Here is a 24,512-nt window from a genome sequence, read left to right on the forward strand (position 1 = left end):
CAAAACACATCAACATCAGTTTACCATCAGTTTAGCCACAGCTGCTGTCAGCAACAGGAACAGAGCAGCTGACCTGGGAAAACTCAGGGTGTGCTTCCTACTCTGTCACAGCAAAGGAGACAGGGACGCTGAACTTAAAACAGTGGTGATGTGTCACAAAATGTTGATCCAGTTTGATCTAGACCCAGGTGAATCCCCAAGGTCAGCCACAGAGGCTTTCAGCTGCTTTGCACTGTACAATGCATAAACCAGCATCTAACACACTGCACTTCAGCTGCTGGCTGGGCAAAAACCCAAACCCTACTCCATCAGAACCGCTCATCTAAGTTTTGGAGCTTGCCTACTGGACTGATAAAGCTTTTGTACACAGAATATAATTTTGAACTGTGTGCATCATAGCACTGGGAAGTGAAAGTTGGTTCAGAAACCAAGAAAGTCTGTGGACTCAACGGGAAACGCCCAGAAAAAGACATTCTGGCCTACAATTCTGCATGCTAATGTACGTAGGGAAGGCTCCAAGGACCAAGCATGGAACTTGAAACTTTTTTTCCTAGCTTCGCTATGGTTTATCACAAAGTTTAGCAAGCTCTCAGTTAATGTCTTTCCTCCATAGTTTGCAAGAATGGCAGCTATTACTGGCTATTACAAATAGTTTTTCAACTTGGTATTTTTGCAAAGATATTTCATTGACATTTAAAACGTCATGGATAAAAGCTGCAAAAAAAAATTTGAAATTAATTAGGAAAAAAGTTAAAGAGCATGGCAGGATTTTAGTTTTTCTATGGACACTTTAAAAACTGTTTAACTCACATCATCTGCTCAAGGAGACCCAAAGGCAGACATGATAAACTTTTTGGGAAGAAGGATTTCTTAGATTCTCTACAGGAAATCAAACCAAACCTTCCTATCTTATGAAACTTCATGCTACAGGATGCAGTTAAGGTCCTTGAGAAGTGTCAGCCCCAACTATTTAGAGCCAGTTGTAATTGTAATTGTAGCTGCAGGGAACATTAAATTCAGTCCCCCCTCCCAATCTCCACCCACACAGCAGCCCTGGTTTAAAGCACACATGTACCACATAAACAACTATTACTACCTAGAATCACTTCATCTTTCACATCTCACCTGTTTTCTTATCTTAAGACTCAGATTTACTAAGCAAGCTAACATTGCAGCACTTGAAGCACGACCTGAGGCCGAGTCTCTGGAACAGAAGTTGCACACAGAAGCATACTTGGCCATAAAGTACAGGGAAGTCATCTTCCTACTACTACAGCGAGAGGTGTCAGATCATTGCAGGGAAATGCCTGAACTTGCACCAACTGAAATCAGAAGAATTAGTTTCTAGAATCCCTCCTAATTTACTCTCCTCCTTCTGACACAGACGTTAAGCTGAATCCACTCTGCAGAGAGGAAAACTTCTCACATTAAGGTAGACATCATGCAGCATCAGGATCAGAGTAAACGTCTGAGTGGCGCTCCTCCAAAAACCTACTCTGCCACAGACATAGACACGGCTACTAAATTAATGACTTTGACTTCTACAGGAGTATTACTTAATGTTCAGCTCTTCCTTCCATACTTTGGACAATCCCTCCTCCCCCCAAAACCAGAACGGGTAATTTCCATCACCAATTGTACTTTTTGTGGTTTCATTGTGGGGTTTTTGACTACAAATGGCTTTATAGGTTGGGATTCCTTGGATTTGTCTGCATGTTATGATAAAACACAATGGATTCATTCACAAAACAAAACAAGTTTTTACATAACAGAACGTGCAATAAAAGCGCAAGAAAGAAAGAAAAGAGAAAGAAAGAGAGAGAGGTATCCAGAGGAGAACTTACCCCGCGCTTTAGGCTCCTGAAGCAGTGGATTTTGGGTTTGGAGGTCATGAACTCGTTGAAGCGATGGGAGAGGGGTTCCTTTTGCTGCTTGGGAGACTGGGGGCCGTTGGGAACAGCAGAGGGTGAGGCAGAGGCAGGGGGAGGAGGAGGGGGCTGATGGGGGGATGTTAAAAGGGACATAAGCTACGTATAAGAGATGGAGAAGTGACAGAATAAAAACCAAAATAAAAAGATAAAACACAAAACGAAAATAAGCATCAAAACCAATATTTGAAATCCAGAGGAAAAAAAACCACACAATTAAATAATTAAATATTAAAGGCCATGGTTCAAAAGAGGGGGGGAAAGCAGTATTTAAGAGTTGTGTTAAATGAAGAATGTGATAAATGGAAGTTTTAGTAAGTGAGGCAACAGAAGAGTAACACAAAAGTATTTTGACAGGAAGCTCATGCAGACTCTTCCATGCAGCGCTATCCCCATAAATTGCCCTGTTCTCGCTCTGTGGACAGCTCGGAATAATGCATATGGATAGAGCTTTCAAATACCTGAATTTAAATGGATCAGATAAGGAAGGTACCTTAGTGCCCAGTAGCGTTTCTATTATCTGGAAAACAACAAACCACATTCCTTCCTGCTTTCAAATGATACCTCAGTAATGCGCATCACACTTCACTTTTACAAATTATTCTATGAATTTGCTTAGGAGTTATTCCTGGGTTTTGCTTCTCGCTACATTGATGTAAGCACCAGAGAGCCAAGTTCTCTCTTACACCAGCACAACAGGAATGACCCGTTTTGAACAGGTAGAGTTTTTGACTCTGTAGTTAGAAGTAGTGGTTTGGTAAGGGTCAGAGCAAGGGTGAGATCAAAATAATGAAGCTACTCTGGGCTTCCATCAGTGTTACTGAAAATTGGTTCAGTCCAGTCACCCTGACACATTCTGGTAACCCCAGATAAATGCTGCCATGCATTATGGTGTAAAATATGACAGTGAAATGAAAAAGGTTTAATGGATACATAAGTTAATATGGTCTTTTAAAAAGTCAACTGCTCAGTTAGTTATGCTCCATTAGTTGTGCTTAAGAAGAATGAATCGCAGCAATTCCTTGTTCCCAGCCACCCAACTGCTGAACCCAGTGCACAGACTGAAAAGATAACGCAAATGAAAAGCCAAGGAGAGTTTTAGAAGTGTCAAAACAGTAATGCCACATTAAAGCTTCCCAAAAGTAACAATGTTAGTTCGCACACATGGCACTAGGTAAGTGGTATACAACTCCTTCTCTGAGTTAGTAACAGAAATGGACCATGGCAGAGACATGACAACTAAAGTTAAATTAATATAAAAACTGCAACATAATTAAAGAAATTATATAAGAAAAAAAATTAAAGATATAAAGAAACTTAAGTAACCAAAGACTACAACAAAACACCATATTAAGACATCAGTTATTAACTTTCTGAATCTAAAATTCTCTTTAAAAATTTGTAATTGCCAGGATTACTAGACAAGACAGAGGTTATTGGCTATACACATACTAGCACTAAGCTCAACTTTGCAAGTCAGTACCTTATTTTTCTTGATGAATGGCCATAACTTGCCCTTGGATTTGCCACCAAACTTCGGCTCAGACTTCCCATCCCCTCTGGAGTTGGAAAGGCTGGATTCTGAGACAGTCCGCTTCATCGGTTGTGTGAAATCCTCAAAGTCGATATCTCCCGGAGGCTCGAACCCTGATTTAAAGGCTTCTATTACCAGCTGCGAATCCTGGAATGGAACAGATTCAGTACAAGCGTAAACATCTCAGGCCAGGGCTGTCATCAAATTGGTAGCATAGAAAAACAGTACAAGGACAAGAAAGTTCGTCTGTGCGGGAATCAACCCTTATAGTGACCAGTCTCGTTCCTGGGAATGAACGCCCTTCCAGAGCCTTCAATAAAAGCCTCTCCACCTTCTGCTCCAAGATCAGGGCACTTTTCTTGGTCTTATTTTTACTACTATGATGTGATTTAAAAAAAAAACAAAAACAACACCTAGGCACAGCATAGTGTCCTACTAAAACAAGGCACTCTAATGTGTAAAACTTAATACTCTGATACTAAAGTAATAAATGTAAGTTAAGACCACAACAACCACCCCACACAGATCAAGAGTTTCTCACCTGCACCAGTGAGAATGTATTACAACTGGGAACATAAATGGCTACAATCTCAGTTCCATAATAGATGTCTAAATAAACAATCTATAGAAATAAAGCACATGAGCTTTAGTATCAAATAATCCATCATTCTCATTATGAAACTCTAGGCCATTTTGTAAAGGTATCACTGAGACCAGTCATTACTCAAAATACCAACACATAAAAAGCAGAGGACTTGGGTCTATTTATGAAAATTAAAAATACCTAACTATCATTAAAGCATAGGTCACTATAGTTAACTAGAGACGATGCTTAGGAAGAGTAAACTCAGTTCTCCTCACTCCAACCCTCCACTGAGCTGCACAGTCCCCGAGTCTCACCAAACCCAGCAACGTTGTCATTCCCTTTGTTTTGTTTCCAACACAAAAATCGAAATTCTGATACAAACATCTTTTAAACACTTTTTCATGTCTACTGGTGAAAATTACTAAGGCCCTATTATTGTTAACTTTACTGACTAGAAAAGCAATCATACTTCAGTAACTGAACAGATAACTTAGGTGACTCATAACAAGTATTTAAGGTATAGAATTGCTGGGCATGCAGCTGTAAGCAAACTAGTGGAAAATCCCAAGAAATACTCCTATATAAAGGAGCCGTTGAGTGATCACACTGCCACAAGTTGGTCCTTGTGAAACGGCAGGAGTTTCTCTTAAGAGCTTTACCCAACAACTGAGCAGTCCGAGGTCATGCAGGTAGGCCAACACCTTGGTGCAGGCAGTGGCTGCAAACTCCATGTGCTGTCATTAAAGCCACGTACCCTTTCGGCACTAACTACTAGATGCAAGTGAGCCATACACTGGCTGCACACTGTATGCAATGGTGTTGATCTTTTTTACATGAAGGTGGGAATAAATCAAAGAACAACATAGAGCATTTTTCCTGGTCAGGTCTACAAACACAATTAATTATACATAAACTCAAACTCAGACCTCAGCTTGCCAAATGCATTTAAATCTAATGGACTCCAAAAAATCTTAACACATTTTTTCATCTATTTAACTACTTGGTAAGAGAGATTTTTATGTTATACTGTTCTAACAGTTTTCTTCTAAGATCACTAGAGAAACTGTGCCACAGCACACAAATATCTTACTATCCTGTAGAGAGGAGCACCACCATCCTGTTCAGATAAAAAAAAGATGAACTTGTTGCTTTGAAGGCATTTCACAGATTCTGCTTATGTCCGTAGGTAAAACACTATTAATGAGAAATCTAGTGGGATATAAACATAACCAGAGGCCAGGCTCAACTGAGCAAAACACAGCTATAGGAAAAGCTTTGCAAAAATCTTCATGGGATCGTGAAGAAAATGAAGGTTTAAGATCCTCAACCGATCAGGCGCACTGTGAAACTCCTACACAACTTTTAGGGAGGTAGAACACCACTTCTATTATCTCATCCTAGTTTGACATTAAAACTTTCTGAGATCTAAACATTTGAAGAGATTTTTAATAATAGTCATGAAAGCAAGATGAAGAAGGAAGAGAGATGAGACTATAAACATACACAAGGTTACATTAAATGCTCTATTGGTATTTTAACCTACGCATGGAGCTTTTCGTTTTTTTCTCTTAATTTTACAGTGTTCCTTCCATTTAGTCAAAACATCCTTCCACTACAATGAAGCTAAAAATAACCAGCATGCTTCATATATCACAGAGATAATGTCATAACAGGAACTCCAAAGTCCATAATAAATTAATTTTATCTGCTGCTACAGCCTTCTGAAGCAAGTTCTGCATAGGTTCACCTAGCAGTCACTACAGCTTACCCTTGCAACATAACCTCTTGTGTTGTCCGAGTTGTTAGAAAGAGGACATGAAAAAGAAGCATATTTACAATTGCACTAGAAACACGAGGCTAACCAGTATTCCCAGCTGGATCCAGACAGTTTCTATTGCTGTTAGCGGGAATTCTATACACTTCAGTAAGGGTATAAAGCAATCATATTTACACAGTTGCAAATTTAGTTACTAAGTCTGAAAGACTGGCCATTTTGCAAGTGGGCATGAGGCAGAACTTTCTAATATTTAAGCTGCAGAGAATATAGAAAGTATTACATCTGTCCCATATGTAATTCTGGTTCTTAACACTATCCAATGAAATAGGGGCCCTGGAAGAAAAGTGATCTTCCAGAATCCTGCTAGCATCCACAGAGGGAGGGAACACGGAGCTGACTGTGGAAAGGAAGCCTGGTAGTCTGCACTTCCAGAGTTTCAGAGTCACTACAGAAATACATCCTTCCTTACTATTTCACTACACAATTTTGATGCTAGAAATCATAGTGGTTCACAGACACCACAGGAACTCCACCTTCATAGACCAAGGTTTGTAATAAACCTACCCAAAGCTGAAAATCAATTATCAAAAAGCTCTGAGATACCTACATGAAGTGCAACGTTCTGCTGCTTTTACTTTGTTTTTCCTTGTAAAAAAGTAATGCCTTACCATCAGCTGGTAATATTTTACTGACAGCAAATAAAGCTGCAGAACTTGTAGGTTCTTCCATCCTTTCAGCTAGAGTTGTCACACAGTTTGATACACAAGGTAAGTTACTAGAATTGGTGATTTGTTGGTTTTTTTTTTCCTCCCCTTTCCGACCAATACATCTTCTACATTAGTTGTGGTTGTTCCATTTAAAGCCCTGGGTTTTGAACTAAAGTTACGACACAAAGAGCTGAGCTTTCATTTAACGTCTCCCGTTCTTCAGTAACTCTGTATGTGATAGCTGGGTAGATAGAAAAAGTGAAAATAAACCCAAAGGGTACAAAGAGCTAAATAAGAACTCCAAATGTATCACTGCCTTTTGTCAGTGTCATAGCATCTGACCTTATACATTTCAAGTTTGGTGATACTGTACTTTTGTTTATGATTACCAGATCCTGGAGATCTCCCAGCTGGGAAACACATGTCTGTGTGGGCCCGGAGTTTCACACAATGCTTTTCCTGCTGAGAAGGCTCTTGGTTTTGCTCACCATTGTACTAGCTACATTATCACCAGCTGTCCTTGCATTCAACTTTGAAAATGAGGTCCGCTTCCAGGAAAGTTGACTACAACACATATCTAGTTGACCTTCCTACCCAAAGTTTTTCAAGCTTGAAAAAGACGAGTGAAGGAGACATCCTCCAATTTGAATCTTTCAAGGAAAAGGAGAAACTCTCCTGATGGTAGCTGAAGAGAGCCCAAACTTGCTTCTTAGAATGTTAAGGGGTGAGATAGGAAAGGTCTGCTGTAACACTCTGCATTAGCAGCAAAAGCAGTACATTATCTAGAAATAAAGAAAATACAGCTTTTAAATTGCTACTGTGTACACTTATGGCTGTCCTTATAAAGTGGCAGGACCTGCATGCTGCAGAAGAGCAGGAACAAGCATATCACTTTTATCAGAATCAAGAAAGTTAGAAACTACTGTTCCAGAGCAGAAAAAAATCCTTCATGATATTTAAGGAAAAAGAACCCTTTATGGACATAACTGTTTTCCAGATAGCACATGCTAAACCCTTTCTAATTATTCATATATAATGAATTTGGTTAAATAAATTTTTGTTAGCATGGTTTTTACAGGAGATCCCTTAGTTATCAATGCTCAAAGCCACAATTTTCTAATGTCATAATTCATGAGCCATCAGACTTATCTGTGTGCAAGAAAGACTAAATTGAATATAAAATTCAGCGATTCAAACACCTAGCTTAAGCCTTGTGTTTTGCTAAGACCTGACTTGAAGATTCAAGCAGAGTGTAGGCTTAGATATGAATCTCCCCAACATGATTTCACCATGCAGCACCAAAAGCTGTACCTCAAGAAGGGTACGTTGTTCTAACATGGGAATCTGTGCCCCAACCCCCCCTTCTCCCACCCTGAAAGAGTAATTTTCAGATTCCTTGGTTTCCTATGCTGCTCTCTGTGAGAGCAATTGCAGAGCAGAAAGTAGTGGATTCATTTCAAAATTTCAGCCTCAGGCTTATGCTGCCAGTTAATGGCAGTCTCCAGGCTCTGGGCACTGAATAGCTCAGCAGAGATTCCAGTGAAAAAGACGTATGGGAAATTCAGACAGCCAGCAAGACACATGCTGTTTGTATTTGAAGCACTAATGCAATCCATGAGAAGGGCTGAAAGAGCAAGCAGAGACTTCATTTACGAAGGGAGCAGATCATTCAGAAAACAAAATAGGGAACACATTTGCCCTTGTGCGAACTGTACATCAGGAAGCTCGACTGAATGCTTTATCAGCCTTTTTATCAGGAAGGCTTCTTTTTACTCCTACAATGATGTTCGGAAGTCAAGATTTGCGAGACCTCATTTACCAATTGCTAGCAAACCTCAAATCTGCAAAGAAAGATTTTACAGTAAAGTAGAAATTTTACCAGAGTTTTTTGCAATAATTTATGTAGCCAATACTTTAAATACTTCATTATAAAACCAACTGGAATAAAGACATTTCTGCAATATTCAGTTTTCTGACTATTAGACATAGAACCCAATTGAATAAGAATTGGTGATTATTAGGTATCTGGAATTATGCCCACCATCTTCCTTATTCTGTGCAGAAGCCTATTTTTCAATTACAGTATTTCAAAAAGTAATCATCCTAGTGAAAGGAGAGAATATTCCTAAAATGAAAAAGAAAAAAAAAATTTGAAAAAGTGTGGCAATAGAGGTATTTCTGCGTGTTAAGTAGATTTGGGAAATAATCTGAGCACATCCTGCCTCAGACAAAGTAGCCTGGGACAAGAAGCTATTCTTTGTTTTAATTCTGTGACTATAAAGCTCTCGTGCTGCAGCCTGGACCCAGGATTTAAGTCTCCATATGCAAGTGATCAATACTAAAGATGACAATCAACAATCCAAACAATGTAACACTTACGTTCTTATGATCAATTGATTCTGCAGCCTTCGTTATTTCATCCAGACACTTTCCAATGATAGGGATCACTTGGCGGTCGACCTCTGCGAAAGTTTTCATAGATTCACCTATCCTCACAATTCTTCTTTCCTCCATCTCTTGTATTTTCTAAAACATTACATTTCATTCAGATCAAATATCAAGATTAACTTCACAGTTTCAACCAATTTTTCTCCCCAGCCTACATCAGCTGCTCTACAATTTATGACTTAAATGTATTTTTAAGAACAAACTAGAACAGCTCTTCCCATGAAGGCTCCAAGTGATATTGTTCCCCCAAACACCAAAACGTCATTCTAAAAGTAATCTCTGTTACTGTTACTGGGAATTTTTCAATTAGCTTTTTATGTTAAAAAAGTGCTGATTTGTCAAAACCCCAGCTTTAGACTTTTGTAAGGATGGCTGCTAAGGCTTTTAAGAGAATTTCTGCAACAATAAATTCCTTCATTTTCTGTGCATGTTCTCAAAGATCTTATTTTCATTCCACTGCAGAATCCAAGCAAACAAAAATCTTGATGTCTCCCCTTCTCCTTTTCCCTAGAAGATAATTTTTGGTTTACAGGCAATTCTATACATCATGTATTGTTCACACCAGGGCTTCTCAACATATGCTCCCTATTGCTCAATGGATTCAGTGCCACAATCTCCAGCATCTATTCCACGGGCCTCTCGTTTACAACAGAGGGAAACCGGATGTGGCATAACACCATTACGACAGATTATAATAGGATACAGAAGGGCATGAACAGGAATGGCCTGTTTCACACTAGACTGCAGGAATCTTATGGAGCATGGTCAACTTAAAAATCTCCATTGCCTTGACTGATCCACAAGCAACAAATTCTTCACAAAAAAAACTTATTTCAACATCTAATAGAAAGCACTAGAGCTTACTGGTGCACTGGTAGTGAAAAGGATACATCTGCAGTACTTTAAGCACGCTCACCTACAAATCAGAGCACTTACCAGACCTAGCATTGTATACAAACATATTGCAAAGATTTTATATCTGATGCCAGGGATAATTTATCTCAAGACATTGGTTTGAAATACCATGAAGCAAAAGAGGAGGTGTCCATTTAACTATGAAGTTCCAGCTATGCATTAAAAAAAAAAAAAAAAGCCTATTTGCTACACAACTCTCAGTTATTTCTCATCAGATGATAAGCATGTGACATTTTCTCCCTTAAAGAGATTGTATTTTCCACTTCTGATGCTTATGACCCATTACAATGGAACAGTCATTTAGAACTTCTGTTCTACTACATTAATCTCTCTTTGTTCAGTCAAGCACAAACTCAGATCTTCAGTCAGTACAAATCTGATGGCTTTTTTGTTCTTTCTCTACAGTCTTTCTCTAGGCATCCTAAGACATAATCAGCAAGCTTACTTAAACCCTTTGACATTCACTACTGCAGAATTATTGTGGTTTAAACACCTGTGAAGTCTCATTTGAAGATAGGTTATAAAGGGCTGTGAGCCTTTACAGATGTAATGATGCCCAGCTGACTCCTGCCCCAACAATGCAAATAATGCTCTCATTCCCCAGCTGCATGGACACAAGAGTTTAACAGAGCAAGACTGTGAGGATTCCGAAGACTACGGTAATCTGTCATGACAATTAAATGTCACCTTCCTCATATATTATTATTGATCACTTGTTATCTAGTCTAAGAGAAAGGGACAACTTATCCCACCAAGCTCTCCATCTCTTGGGTTGACAGACTGCACATAAAATTTGCTCACAGCAACAAAAATCACCAAAAAGTAAAAGACAGGGTCATAGAATTGAGGTGATGTGCAATACGCCCCTCTGTTCTTATCACAAGATTATGAGCTACTCGAGGTTAGTGCCAGTGACCCTTACCTGGAAGATGTTTGGTATGTGTGTGTAGTAATGATCATGTTGCTCACTGTTGAACTTCTGTAAAGTGGAAGAATACTCTGCCTTGCTGTCTTCTGCCATTTGATGTCGCAGCTGGGCTTGCTGTCTTGCCTAAAGAAATGCCAAAAGAAATTTGTAATTTATACTACATGGAAAGAAATTGCATTGCATTACTCCTCATCTTACTATCCATACCACTAAGCAGCACAGGAATATCAGCATATGGGTCTCTGAACACTTCATCTTTTGGTTTACTCCTATTTTGTGAAACAGTTCATTTATGTCAAGCATAAGCCTGCAGTGTGCACACTGCTGCTGTTCTTTTCTTGTGTTACAACCTGCTACTTCCATGAACCATTTTACATTCCATGAACAACCTCTGTATGTAAAACACCAAAACAAGTTTGCCCCTCTACTACCCCACTTAACGGGCATGCACATTTTCTGTATGCTTGTGGACACTCTTCTTGCTCCACCACATGCCCTGTTGGATGGCACCAGCTTTTCTCTAATGATCTACTTACCTGTTGGCTAGCAGTATTTTGCGGGGAAAGGTAAGCGACAAAAAAAACCCCAAGCGGTTTTGTCTCATTTCACATGCCTTAGCCAACATAATCATGACAAAACATCTTAATTCATGCTCCCACTCTGCTCTCTGCAAAGTCCTTTATCTAGACCTCCTTAAATAGCATTGGCACAAAGTGCAAAAGGAAACGGGAGCCTGAGTAGTAGCTGAGACACGACTCCCTATTTTTACCCACACGGATGATTTGCTTTGCTACCCAGCATAACAGAACACTGGGCAATTAACCTCACTTCTTTACCTAGAACAATCTGTCCCTGAGTGACCCTTTTGTATTTTCTTATTCCTCCCCTTACAATTCTGCTTCCCAAGGCTTTCTGTTATCTGTTTCACTGCCCAATATTATTCCCTTACTGTCTATCCCATCTGTTTATTTTAGTTGCCTTTTCCTTTCTTGCTATTGGCCTTCATACAGCAGCTCTTCCTTCTCTTCCCTTCCTACGCAGCTCCCTATACCCATACGCCTTCACTCGCTGTCCTGTGTCCACTTGTTGAAGCTCACCTCTCTCCCTCTCCACATCCACCCCACTGGAGCCCTGCTGCCCACCCTGCACCCACGCAGCCCCTCTCCACCTTGCCCACTCCCACCTGCCCCAGCAGAGTGTGCTCCACAGCTGTGGACCAAATGCTTGCTCAGGCAAGAGCTCTGTCATTGATTGGAGTGAGCTCAGGACTTGGCTTTGTAAATCTAAACTATCCTGAGTTTGCACGCATTTTTTCAGCGCTCACGGAGCCTCCTCACCCTCCTCAGCCAACCTAGCCTTCAACAGTGCTGCGAGATCCAGAAAGTGTTATGTTCCAATCATTCCTTCAATGTCAGAATAACCCCTTTAAGAAAGGGGAGAGAAAGACTGTTTTAAAAATTATTTAAAGCATTTTGGAGTGTTTCAGGGAAAACAGCACAACAAATAATTTTAGCATATTCCAAGTGGGCTCCCACTAAAAACAGTTCAGAATGGGGTTATTCTTTCAACTGTTCCAAGCAGACAATAGTTTCCTGACAATAAATCCATGAAATACCAAATCATGGAACATTTTAGTAATCATAACTGGAAGGTAACAAATTCTGCCAGAAGGTTTCAAATCTCAATTTGCAAAGAAGTGGGCTTCCCTCCCGTTTGTCCAGCTCGCACATCTCACCTAATAATTTACTTCACCTCAATTCAGCTATTTCTTTTGCAAGCGCAGTCAATTGTAGGAATTTCCCAGATCCCCCTTCACATTCTTTGTACAAAAATAATTCAAGCACAATGAGAAAATACTGGGCACTGAGTGCATAATAGGAGATGAAACAGTAGCATCAAATGGAAAAGACTGCGACTATAACCAAATAAATAAATCCAATAAAAGACAGACTTTCAACTTTGCTTGTTCCCCAGAAGTTTTAACTGTCCACTAACTCCTGTAAAGGATGCATATATAACTTCAGAAAATTTACCTGCTGCAATGAAATTCCAAGAAGCCATATCAATCATTTTTCTGCCCAAGTCCTACATAGCTTATTAAACTTTATCATCCACACACTCATATATAGCTACATTAAATATGAGTGGAAAACAATATAGCCTTGTACTACAAACACAAATTTACCAGCAAACAAAGTCATCCATGGAAAGGCAGACAGCTGTAAGAGTAATGTATGCTTGTCTCCCAACCCCTTCCTCAAGTCCCAGCTGCTACAGATCAATATCCATTTGTGAGGCCCATTCTCTTCACCTACCTAAGAGCAACCCATTGTTTGAGCTGACTTCTACAACAGCCTCAGTCCCACTCATACAGCTGTCTTTTTTTTTTTTAATAGTGCAACTCAGGAATTTGTCCCTTGACTCTATTGTTGAAGCAGAAAAACAATAAATCCATTATTACGCATTTCCAGGCAGATCCAGCAAACATTAAGCCATCAGAGTTCATTTTCATGAGCAAGCTCATTGGCTAGATATGAGCAAAGTAACTCTGAGCTAAATGTATACAGTAGATGCTCAGTTTCCAAAATGATCTTAACTGGCCCCAAATAAGAGGAGGCAGCAGATGAGTAAGTAAAATTGGGTACATTCCAAAACCAAGAATTTTTGTATGAGAGCCCCAGTGATGTTTTGTTTCTCCTGGCCATTTAATGCATTTGGCAAGCTTCAAACAGTTTAAATATTTTTCCAATGAGGTATTTGGATCTTAAAATAAAAAAAGTCTAGAATTTTTTTATTACTTCATTTGAGTATGTCACTCTAATATCATCGCTTCTAGTATTAACAGAATTGTATTTTACAGCTAGGTTCCTGCAATCTGCTGAAGCACAGAATGATAAAAATGAGTTGATGACATTAAGCTTCACATTCAGAGTAATGGATGCAGTGGCCTGGAGCTGCAGAGAATCACAGGAGCTATTTCAGGAGTAATTTATAGTTGAGCTTTACAGAAAATAAATTTTTGCCTTCTTTACTGCTCATTTGTGTACGCAAACAGCTTCAGAGAAGGTATTTTTTTGGCTTCTTAGAGTTAATGTTAAAATATTTGCTCTGAACAGTATTTTCAGGAGGAAAGGCTTTGGAATAACTGGCCTCTGGGAAAGCCAGACCATGACTTCAGATATAAGAGGATGATACTGTGATGCAGCTTTCAGGCAACATACCCTCTCCTTCAACTGGGGAGGGATGACTGAGCAAGAGCCCATGTTTCCAGCACCACATGTGAAACCACGATCCAGGTCATCTACAGACTGCCAGATTACTCATTTGTAAGAGATGTCAAGGCTAGGTACTTGTAATGCAACAAAAAATCCCCTCCCCTCTTGAAAGGAAGAAAGAATGAGGTCACCTTTCAGCATCATGAAAAAGCAGAAGAGAGTACATACATTTGAGGTATTTGCGGGGAGAAGAAAAGCAGTTTGCTTTCAAATGCATGCTTCTGCACACATTTGCAAAAGATACACAGATTTCACACGCTCCCCTCCCCCTCCAAACATACCTTTGTAACATCTTTTTGTCCCCAAATAAACGTGCACAGTGTATATACATATTGCCTCCTCTCCAAAGTCTGTTTTTGTTAAGGCAGTTCTTCTCTGAACTCATACAGCAGGCAACAAAACCAAAAGGTCACACATACCAATGCATGTCTCATCAAAAAGCACTCCCAAGAATGAATGACAGCCCAGTATCTGCAGCACCATTAACCTTGCAATAAGCATATAGGTAAACTTCAGCTTTCCACTGCCAGGCAATCAGATTTAAACACAATCACACCAGAGGAGCGTTTTCTATAACTGTGTTAGTAATAACTTTCAAAGCATTGATTTTTAAAAATCGGTAGAACTGTAGCTGTCTTCAGCGCTTAAAAAAAAAAAAAAAAAAAAAAAAAATCAGGCCTCAACAGCACTTACCTTAACAGTAAACTCAATAGCCATATGAACTGGCAACACACACTACGGCTCCTATCTCTTCTACGAGGTAGAAGGAAAAAAAACCAAACATCATTCTCTCAAGATTATTTTAACCACATTTCCTGCAGATTTTCTACCTAACCACTGAGTTGCAAAACCCTGACTTTCAAACAGCATCAAAAGTTAGTTCCAGATGTTTAGATGACTCTACCAGGAGTCCAGAGATGGCAGGTTCAAGCTAAGTGACAGATGCCAGGGTGGGAAATTGATGCTCTAACATCTTTCATAACTGAAGTATTTACAGAAGGATTTCTTTCCCCTTTAAAATAAGAAATTAGAAGATAGTTAACCCTGCAATGCTTTTACTCCAAAGTAACCCATGTTAGGGAGATACATTTAGTCTGAACCCATTCATCACCTGCTTGAAAAATCCTGCAGTTTAGCAATATGATGCAATTTAAGTAATCACTGCGTATCAGAATGAGACAAAAGAAATGCGGACAAAGGAAAGTTCTCCATAGTCCTTGCAAACATGCAGTACTAGTAAAGCTTTATAAACTGGTCTGAAATCAGTCCTAGTACTTTATGCCTTTGACCAGCAGTTGCCAAAGCAAAATTTAACAGAGAAAGGGGATATGGACATCTTTGTGATGGGCACTGTGGATCCTGAAGGTGTGAGAAAACTATAGCAAGCTGCCATGCATTATATGCAGCTTTCAGAGAATTAAAAAAATAAATCCTTCTGTAGGGTTACTTGCATACACCTTCTCCCCACAAAATCCAGTTCGATATGAAAGGCAACTGGTGACTAACTGTAGGAGAAGTTTTTTAAAAACAAGTACACTTTCTGCGATTTCAGTCTCCATTACAGAAAAGAATGAAGGATATTTTGCTGAGGACAATTTTCTAAGACACATTCCAGAAACAGCAAGAGGGTCAATAGACACACTGTCTTCTGGGTTTACACAGACAAAAAAATGCAGCTCCTCAAGGCTGTTATGGTGGGAGTGATATGAATAACTGAAAAGGGCAGAAAAAAGCTTTGGCTGCTATTCAGCTGATCCACACTAAGTGGAACAGTTCAACTTCTTAGCAGTCGCTCTTGTCCAGAATGGCAGAATTTCCAGTCAAAACTTTGGTGTAGTTTTCTTTCTTCTTTCTTTTCTCCCATCCCCCCCCCCCTTTTTTTTTTAAACCCAGACAGCATGTGAGATGCATCACTGCCAGGCCACTGCCTGCCAAAATAGATCCGTCTTTGGTAAATCCAAGATCAGACTAAAATGCCAACAGAAAAAAAATCACCCCTGCCCCCCCTCAACTACCCAATCCCTTCAAAATAGCTTAATGATAAAGACAGACTCAGAAACACTTCACCAATTTCAGGAATGCTTTCAATCGCTCACAGATTTTTCAGCTGCAGGCTCTGGTCCTCCCTCCACAGACAACCTCACATAGCTGCTCTCTGTTACGAGCGGGCACCATCACGAACAGCAGCAGGACGCCTCTTGGTAGCAGCAACACTGGCAGCGTTTGCAGAATCATTAATAACAGTGGGAATTCTGCCATGGACTTCAAAACAGAGCCAGGATTTCAGGCTTTGATTTACATAGCCTCCAAATCAAGCTCCATTGTTTACTATTTTACAACAACCCATTTGGTCTCTCTGAACTGGCAAGCAGAAAAAGGTTTTGAAGTTTGCTTTCCTGAAAGCAAGAAGGTAGAATGGGGGGTGCAAAATAACAGGCAGGAAAAAAAACAAGAAAAAAATCCTTACTTTTAACATTAGAAGAGGTGGGGGGAGAGGAAAAAAAAAAAATCTAAGAAAACGTGGATCTCCAAAATCCTTTGGCTGAATACAATATACAAACCAGTGACGCGAGGATGGAAAAATCTTCATTACCAAATCTCAGGAATTATGATCTAGTGCAGTCACATTGTGCATAATTCTGCCAGACTATAGAAGTGCACACTGACAAGAGATATACCAAAGCAACCCAAACACCACTGAAGCTCTGACAAGAAAGATGGACCAAATTAATGGAGCTGGGACAGTAACACAGTAAGCATGCTGCACAAGGCTCTAGCACAGCTCTTTAATTGCTCTGGTCACATCTACACTATTAAAAAAAAAAAAATCATATTGCAAAAAAGGACTCAGCTAACTGTGTCAGTCCTATACTCATATGACCAGTCCTGCAGCATGACTAAAGGCACAGTTGCTTGCTGATTAACAGAGTCTGACAGCTAGAAGTTACTTGACATTTTACTTAAGTGAACCAGCCCAAGACTTCAGTTGCCTGGCTTTAGACTTCAGCTCTGCTGCAGACTCCCTTGCACTAATTTGAGTGCTGCATTTTCCACATATAAAAGAAGTGCATAGCTATTCCTATCATGTCCAATCAATTGCCTCAACTTAGTCTGTAAAGTATTCAAAGCAATCTCAATGTTGTGTAAGGGAAGGACCATTACATAAGAATTAAGAACAGCAGCACGTGCCACCGTGACACATGCCAGAGAAGCACCTCTCAACACACTGCTCCAAGGCTCTAGTGAAATAACTGCCTTGAATCCAAAAGTTAGCCTCCTTGCACTGCCATTCTTACATCACAAATACTAAATATCCAAACTCTCTGGGTGCCCAAACTGCAAATCCCTGCTAACATCCAGTACCTTGCCACACAGCTCAGAGAAATGCAGTTCCATGAGGATACCTAACAAAAGTCTAGTTTATTACAAAAGAAGGTGTTCACAGTGGGCGCAAGGCCATGTAGACTTGAGGGAGGAGGTAACAAGAAAAGATGTATTCAGAGCAGTGGTCAACAATGTTTAAATGATTTCTGGAGATCTGTTTAGTTGTACCACATAAGCAATTAAATACTGCGGTGTATAAATGTACGTATTGAATATAAATAATGGAAATTATTTCTTGAATATAAATAATGGAAATTATTTCAGGACTGTGTAATAGATTGCTTAGCTCATACTTTGAATACTGGGCACAGTTCTAGTCATCTCTCTCCAAGAAAGAATTTACAAACACGGCCAATGCAGAATGGATAGTCAGGGTTGAAGAAAGTTACCAGTATGAACTTGCTAGCCTTAAAAGCCAACTTTATGGGTAAAATACATTCACTTAAACTGAACAACTTACAAACAATAAGCTAAATCCTGAGGTCTCTGCTTTATTTTCCCTTAGTTCTTAAACAGGTGAAGATATCTGTTCTAATATTTTGACCAAGTAAGAATGACTATAAACAAGCTTTCCAACTGTATAGCATGAACAGATTGCTTTGCATTAGCTAAGAATGCTGGTTATATTACATTTCTGATTGAAACTGCAGTTGATCCTTAATTCAGAAGTTGCTCTTAAGCCTCCCCTTCACACCCCCTTTCCCTCCCTGACTTGTTTGCTCCTTTAGCAATCTACCTCCCAATGGAGTTCTATTGTTACAAAACTCAGTCAAATTGGTATGTAGAGCATTACTGCAGAGGAGTACTGCTAAGAGGAAATGTTAAGTTCAGATGGATTTCCTTATCTTACACTAAAACCGACTGGTGCTTCTGTTCATTGATCTCTTAATACCAAACACAGTGTATGCATGGGATACATACAGTTATTTATTAAGTTTTCCAGCCACTCCTGCTGCAGTCATTAAGTCTTTGTTGACTAGAAATCAAACCTCCTGAATTCGTCATGACTCCGAAAGGGAAACAGCTGCTATATACAGTGTCACAGACAGCAGGTTGTAAACAAGGCTTACTCTTCCAGAAATGCAAATGACTGTCCTGAGGGACTCCCTGTGTTCACACATTATATCATCTATTAGGAAAGAAGCAGTTCAGGAAGGAGATAGGGGTCTGTACAACCCAGAGAAATAATGTTACCATGAATCTAATGGCCTTAAATCACGTTACAAAGACTGCATTTGAATTGATGGGAAGTTCGACGCACATCACAAGCAAAAACACAGAAGGGTTTAGCCAGCTCCATCTGTGGAGCAAAAGAAAAGCAGCTGCCTAATCAAAGTATGTAGAGCTCACCACCACATAGAGAACATGGGAAAATCTTATGCAACTTCTAACTCTCAAATAACAAATGCACAGGCCAGGCTCTCTTGCACTATATATTCAGGACTGAGCCTGACGCACCTTGCCTGCGTATTTCACTGAGACACTACTGCTGCTGCGCTTTTATAAATTCACAGCAGAGTATAGCAAAAGCAAAGCCCCCGGAACTATTCACTGCAATAAGTATTTGCCATATTAATGACACAAACACCGTACAGCTTGTCCACCTTCTAACATTATCTTTGCTTGGCACTACATATTTCAAAATGCTGAGAAGTTCATTATGTCAGTAGGTGCCTCGAGGTGGGCAGGAGGAGGGGATACAACAAGCCCCACTGTCACAGGGCAGGTAACTCGGCATCTGCTGAAAAATTAGGCCCATTAAGTAGTTATGGTCTGCAGAAGGCAGGCACCCACAATCTGAGGTTGTGCTGCAGAGTTTATTGCTGACAGTCTTAACTCACTAAAACCTCAGTGACGCACGACGCAACAACACAGCACTGAGCCAGGGATGTTCCTCTATGGTTTGTCTGTGGGGTTTCAGTGATGCACGCTGCATCCAGCTCCTTTGTGACTTGACTGCTGTTATGACAAAGCATGCTGTAAACTGTATGAAGCATAGTGCTGCAACACAGATCAGAGGTTTCTCCAGAGCCCAAGTAAAAATAGCTTAGTGCACCCTTCATTGTGAGGATGAGTAAATTCTTAATGAAGAGATTTGCATCCCGCAGCGCAGCAGCCTACAGGCTGGAAAAGCAGTTTACCACTTGACAGCATAACTGCGTTTGCACAGGCAGGAAGATCAGCTTATTCCAATTTCTAAGTAGCAGTATTTCTACATCTATGTTCAGAAAGACTTTGCCAGCGATTCAGCTCATGAGTACCCAAGGCAATGTAAGTGGTCGCATTTTCTATCGGTAAGGAGGGAGATAAAGACTCTCTACATTGCATTGGAATTGATGGTGAGCACCCAGGGAACATGGCATAAGAAAAGAGAAAAAGAAACTTCAAGCGTGAAACACCAGTATCTCTCCGTAGTTATATTTACAGATGAGGAATTAATGTCATGCTGATATCGTGTTATGAGATTTTATGTCTTTAGGCAAATCTTAAGCTATTCAGGGACTCCAAAAAAATTCTTTGATACAGCAGACATAACCTGATCTGAAGGTCACAGGGCAAAGGGGAAAGCTCCTAGAGATTTCAGTAAGCTTGAGAATACTTCTATTTCCCTCAGTTTCTCCACTCAAAACCAAAACAAAACCAACCAACCAAAAAAAAGGCCAGTACATCTAAAACTCATAAGTAACTCAGAGTCAGCACAGGAATAGAACTATCAACTTTTTAATTTCTTTTGTTTTTAGATATGACATAGGATTGGGCAGAGAAGAGAGGAGGGAATGGAATGATAATTCTGTAACAATAATTTTGGTTAATTTTGGAGTAAGTGTGATTTCAAACTGACAGCTGGCTGACTTGCAACAAGCTCAAGCAACTGTAAGCATCTAAGAAAGCAAATTCAGTAGGAAAACCCCTCTGCCCCAGAAAAGATGTCTGAATATCACAGGATACAAATAAAATCTTAATACAAGCTCGTCGGGTACGGGTTGAAGACTTACTAAAGATGAGTCAGTCAAAAACCCACAGCAAAACAAAATACCTACCCCATGGTTTTAGCAGTGTCAGAAGCTTCTTGACTTAAGAGAGTTAAGGTCAAATTTGTGCTTTATGTCTTTCTAAATCTACCACTACTAAACTACTTTCTAAATCCACAACACATTTACATTAATCTCAAAACAACTCAGGATGGAACCTTCCTAACATAACAGGAACAAAAATCAGAACGAGGTGATGAGCCCCGACTTCAGGACAGCAGTTCTGCGAACTCAAGTACAGTTCATTTTTTACTGCCCAAAGCTGAAGTTGTTTTCTGGCAAAATTATTACCTAGGGTGCCAACATACTACCGTGCTACTCCTCAGCAAAGAGACAGATCCTCCCTGACACCGAGTACCTCAAACTGCTGTCCACCCCCTCAAACTACTGTGCAAATCAAGAGGCAAAGCACTCAACCCTTCCCATGGTTGGCCTCAGCCACTTCCTCTTTAAAAACAGATTCTGAAAAGTCTACTTTGAAAATAAACCTTTAGAAAACCAGCTGATTTTTTTTTTTTTTAATTGCAAGAAGTCTGCAAAGGCACCGCTGGGTACCACATTATCGCATAAAGATGTCAGCTTTTTAGTGATTGCAGCTCTAAAGAGAAGGAACAAACAATAGAGCACTTCCTTATATGTACACCAGCTCTGCGCTGGTGACAGAGACCATTTCCCCAAATGGGCAAAAAATTGAAGCAGCTCCACTGTGGTTTTTGAAAGAGAACTGCTTTACAGCACACATCCCACTGCGATCCAAATGAAGCTAAAGCTTACGGTGATACCTACAAGGCTTCCCAGTATTAGCATCAGCATGTTGCACCATTTACTTAGTTTATAAGGATATTTTCACAGTACAGCTTTCTGCAGCACAGTAAGCTTCCTACCCTGACTCTGCTGAACTGAACTGACAAAACCTTTGTGCCAAACTGCACTTTCTGTTGACACTTAAACATCTCTCTGTGATTGTCGGCTGCCGGTAATTTAGAGGCTCAGTATGAACACAGGAAGGGAGCTCAGGGGCCCTCGTCCACTCTCCTTTGACTCCTGCATAGACTGTGACCACTGCAGAGATTGAACACAGCCTTTTGCTCCATGTTCCTACACCAAAAAAGGAGAAGGGAGGAAACAAAGCTAAACACCCTGCTCTCTCCAAGAGCAACTACCAGACCGGCTGGCTGCAAAGATGATCAAGCCCATACTGGCCGCAAAAGCGGCACAGAAGGCACGTGCCTTCTGCATATCGAACCTGAGCTGGTCCTACAGGAGGAGTCTGGACCTAGGTGCAAGATACCCATACTGCATGTCCAGCCCTGCCCCTAAGCACACACCCGAGGCCCTTTGCAAAACAGTCCTGGAGAAATGAGGAGGAAAGTAACTCTTAATTTTCTTCTCTGCCACTATTCTGGTTACTTAATCCTAGCAAATTGTAGGACCAAGAGTTATCCCTTAGGCAAGGCCATGTTAAGTGCTTGTTGCTGGCAGCTTTGTCACAGAATTTCCTGCTGCAGTTGTCAAAGGCTACAATGACTGAAAGCTTGAGAGATGAGAGCATTTCAGAGCCTCATACAGCTTAGCATTAGGTACATTAGGGAATTGCATCTATATATTCTTTTGATTGCATGCGTCATTGTGATCACTGCAGAATTTTAACTCCATTACTCTATAATGCATGACGCAAAAAATAGCTCTAGTGTGTGCTCATAATTGCAGGTACAAGCTAAAGTAGCCAAGGTGACAACCTCAAGCCAAAGAAATGAGGGCAACTGATCCCATTGCTTGAAGAGCACCTTGTTCCATCTAAGTGAATAGCACTGGCTCTGAACACAGCCAAATTGTCTGCTTTCCGGGCCAAACAGATTTTTGGGTACTTTTGGGAGTAGGAATGCAGCAGCCAAGCCATAAGGGGCAAGAGAAATCAGAACTGCTGCAATAGGAGGAGGTAAAGTCATCATATTGCTTCATTTGAAGCTGAGCAGTTTCTGCATCTCCCTGGAGCGAGTCCCCAACAGCAGCGCTTGGTTAAACAATATCCTATTTTGCACTTGGGAGTTATGTAAGAGCGGTCCCAGTCACACGGGCAGAGGGAAGCAAAGAAAGAGCATTATTCACAGCCTGACATGGATGAACCCAGTTTAACACATGCACTTGGAAAACACTGTTCTCTCTGTTCAGTAATATTAGTTCACATTCCACTCGTTTTGATAACCTTTTCCTTCTCCATCTATGCCGCTGACTGACTGGAAAGTTGACTAATGCCTTCTCCCAAGATTAGCCAACACACATAACTGCAACAGATTTATTTTTTTCCTTTCAAGATACCACTGAGCCTCATTTGGTAATAAATAATTTACAAATACATACAATAATAAGCTAGAGAAACTTTGAAGAGAAGCCCCTCTGCTTCATTTTACAGGGAAAGAGCACCAGAGTAGGAATTGCTTCCCAGAATTTACTTAACACTATCAGATTGATACACCACTAATATATAGCCTTTCACTCTGACCTGAAAAGGCTACCCTTAGAAAGGGATGTAGAAGGAAGAAGCTTCAGCCCTCTATTTCAAATAGTAAGTCGCATCTCTGTATCCCTTTGACACGGCCTCAGCTTTGAAAAATATCTAGGGCAAGTCCTAATTTTATCTGTGAAAAAAATGTATTCTAAAATCACTTTATACAGATAAAGCAGAGATGATTCTCCTCTGTCAGAAAAGCCCACATGTGGTGTTAATCTTCAACAATCCTGTACATGCATTCATCTGTAAAGTGCCCTGGCAAATCCAGAAGACAACAAAGGATCAAATCTGCATGGTGAATTTACAACTAATAACCAAGCAAATTACAAGACCACAGAGATATTTTTCTCTTTGATATGCAACAGCACTTCAGGGAAATTTTCTGAGCTTCTTTTTCATTTACTGTCCTCATTTCTAATAGCATCCTTGATGATATCTGCTATGCAACCTCCATGATGCTCAGCATACTAGAAACATCTTAAGATCCCACAGTTGTAAAGAAAAATTTGTATACGAGAGCTTCCCGGGATTGAATTGACTGAGAATAGAATGAAGCAGACCTCTTGAGGAGCAAAAGCTACATTTTACAAGGGCTATCTTGGACTAGAAAAAATTCCTTACCTATAATTCAGTTTCCTTTCCTGTCCCTGTAACAAAATGTTTGGTATATTTTCAGCTTCCCACCCCTTCCTTTTTTTGGTTGCCCCCTTTTTTTTTAAAAAAAAAAAAAAAAAAAAAAGAAACCAAGCTTTGCAAATGTTCTGGCTACTTTCTATCTACATGAATCAAACTCACGGAAGACAAAAAACTGCCCTTATGCAATGTAATATGGCATTTTTGATCTACATTTCTGCATCCTCTGAGCAGATGTGCAACACCAAAAAGAGAAGCAATTTAAACATGCTTTCTCCCTCTCCATTGCTTTCTTAAGTTACAGGTACATCACTGCACTTGGACATTTAAACTATAAGCATCCTTCTGTACATCCAATTTTGAATCAAACTGAAGAAAGAAAATATTTTAAGTTGGATATGCTGAAAGAGAAATGTGTGTTTAAAATTAAGCATCAGTTCAAAAGCTTCACTGAATGGGGTTCAATGTATAAAAGCCACAAATGACTCTGCAACCAGACAGCAACTGAGATATGAAAATAAAAGCTATGTGCCATCTGTGACAAGCATGGTTTCCAGGATTCTGCATAACATAAAAAGCTGTAAACCTAGGACCATGAACAACAACCCTGGTAATACTTCATTGCAACCAATGACATCAGGACATCTTGAAAGTGTTGCTCAAAAGGAAGAAAGTTTAGCTCTACCTGAATCACAGAGCGACCAACAATGTGTGGTAACTGCAAGCACCCCTCAGGGAGCCCTCACAAGCTTGACTGTCACAGAATCTGGGGTGTTAATTAAAACTGATTTTGCATAAGCTCATTTGGGGCCATGTCAGCTATGTTAAACTCAGATATCACCTTCCTGAAGAA

At 40.1% G+C, this 24,512-nt stretch overlaps 1 protein-coding gene across 15 annotated transcripts in view; it reads right to left on the bottom strand.

The window, feature by feature from the left end:
- FNBP1 (formin binding protein 1) overlaps positions 1-24,512 on the bottom strand; it is a 104,279-nt gene that overhangs the window by 25,346 nt on the left and 54,421 nt on the right. For 8 of the 15 annotated variants that reach the window (XM_075055822.1, XM_075055828.1, XM_075055824.1 and 5 more), the window contains exons 7-10: positions 10,818-10,946; positions 8,912-9,058; positions 3,412-3,609; positions 1,845-2,027 (exon numbers count right to left, since the gene is read on the bottom strand). In XM_075055822.1, the coding sequence (XP_074911923.1) occupies positions 1,845-2,027; positions 3,412-3,609; positions 8,912-9,058; positions 10,818-10,946 (657 nt within the window). The remainder of the gene's footprint in view (positions 1-1,844; positions 2,028-3,411; positions 3,610-8,911; positions 9,059-10,817; positions 10,947-24,512) is intronic. The other 7 variants (XM_075055832.1, XM_075055823.1, XM_075055830.1 and 4 more) reach the window with 2 other exon arrangements.

Source organism: Buteo buteo, chromosome 23, assembly GCF_964188355.1.
Source record: "Buteo buteo chromosome 23, bButBut1.hap1.1, whole genome shotgun sequence".
Taxonomy (NCBI): domain Eukaryota; kingdom Metazoa; phylum Chordata; class Aves; order Accipitriformes; family Accipitridae; genus Buteo; species Buteo buteo.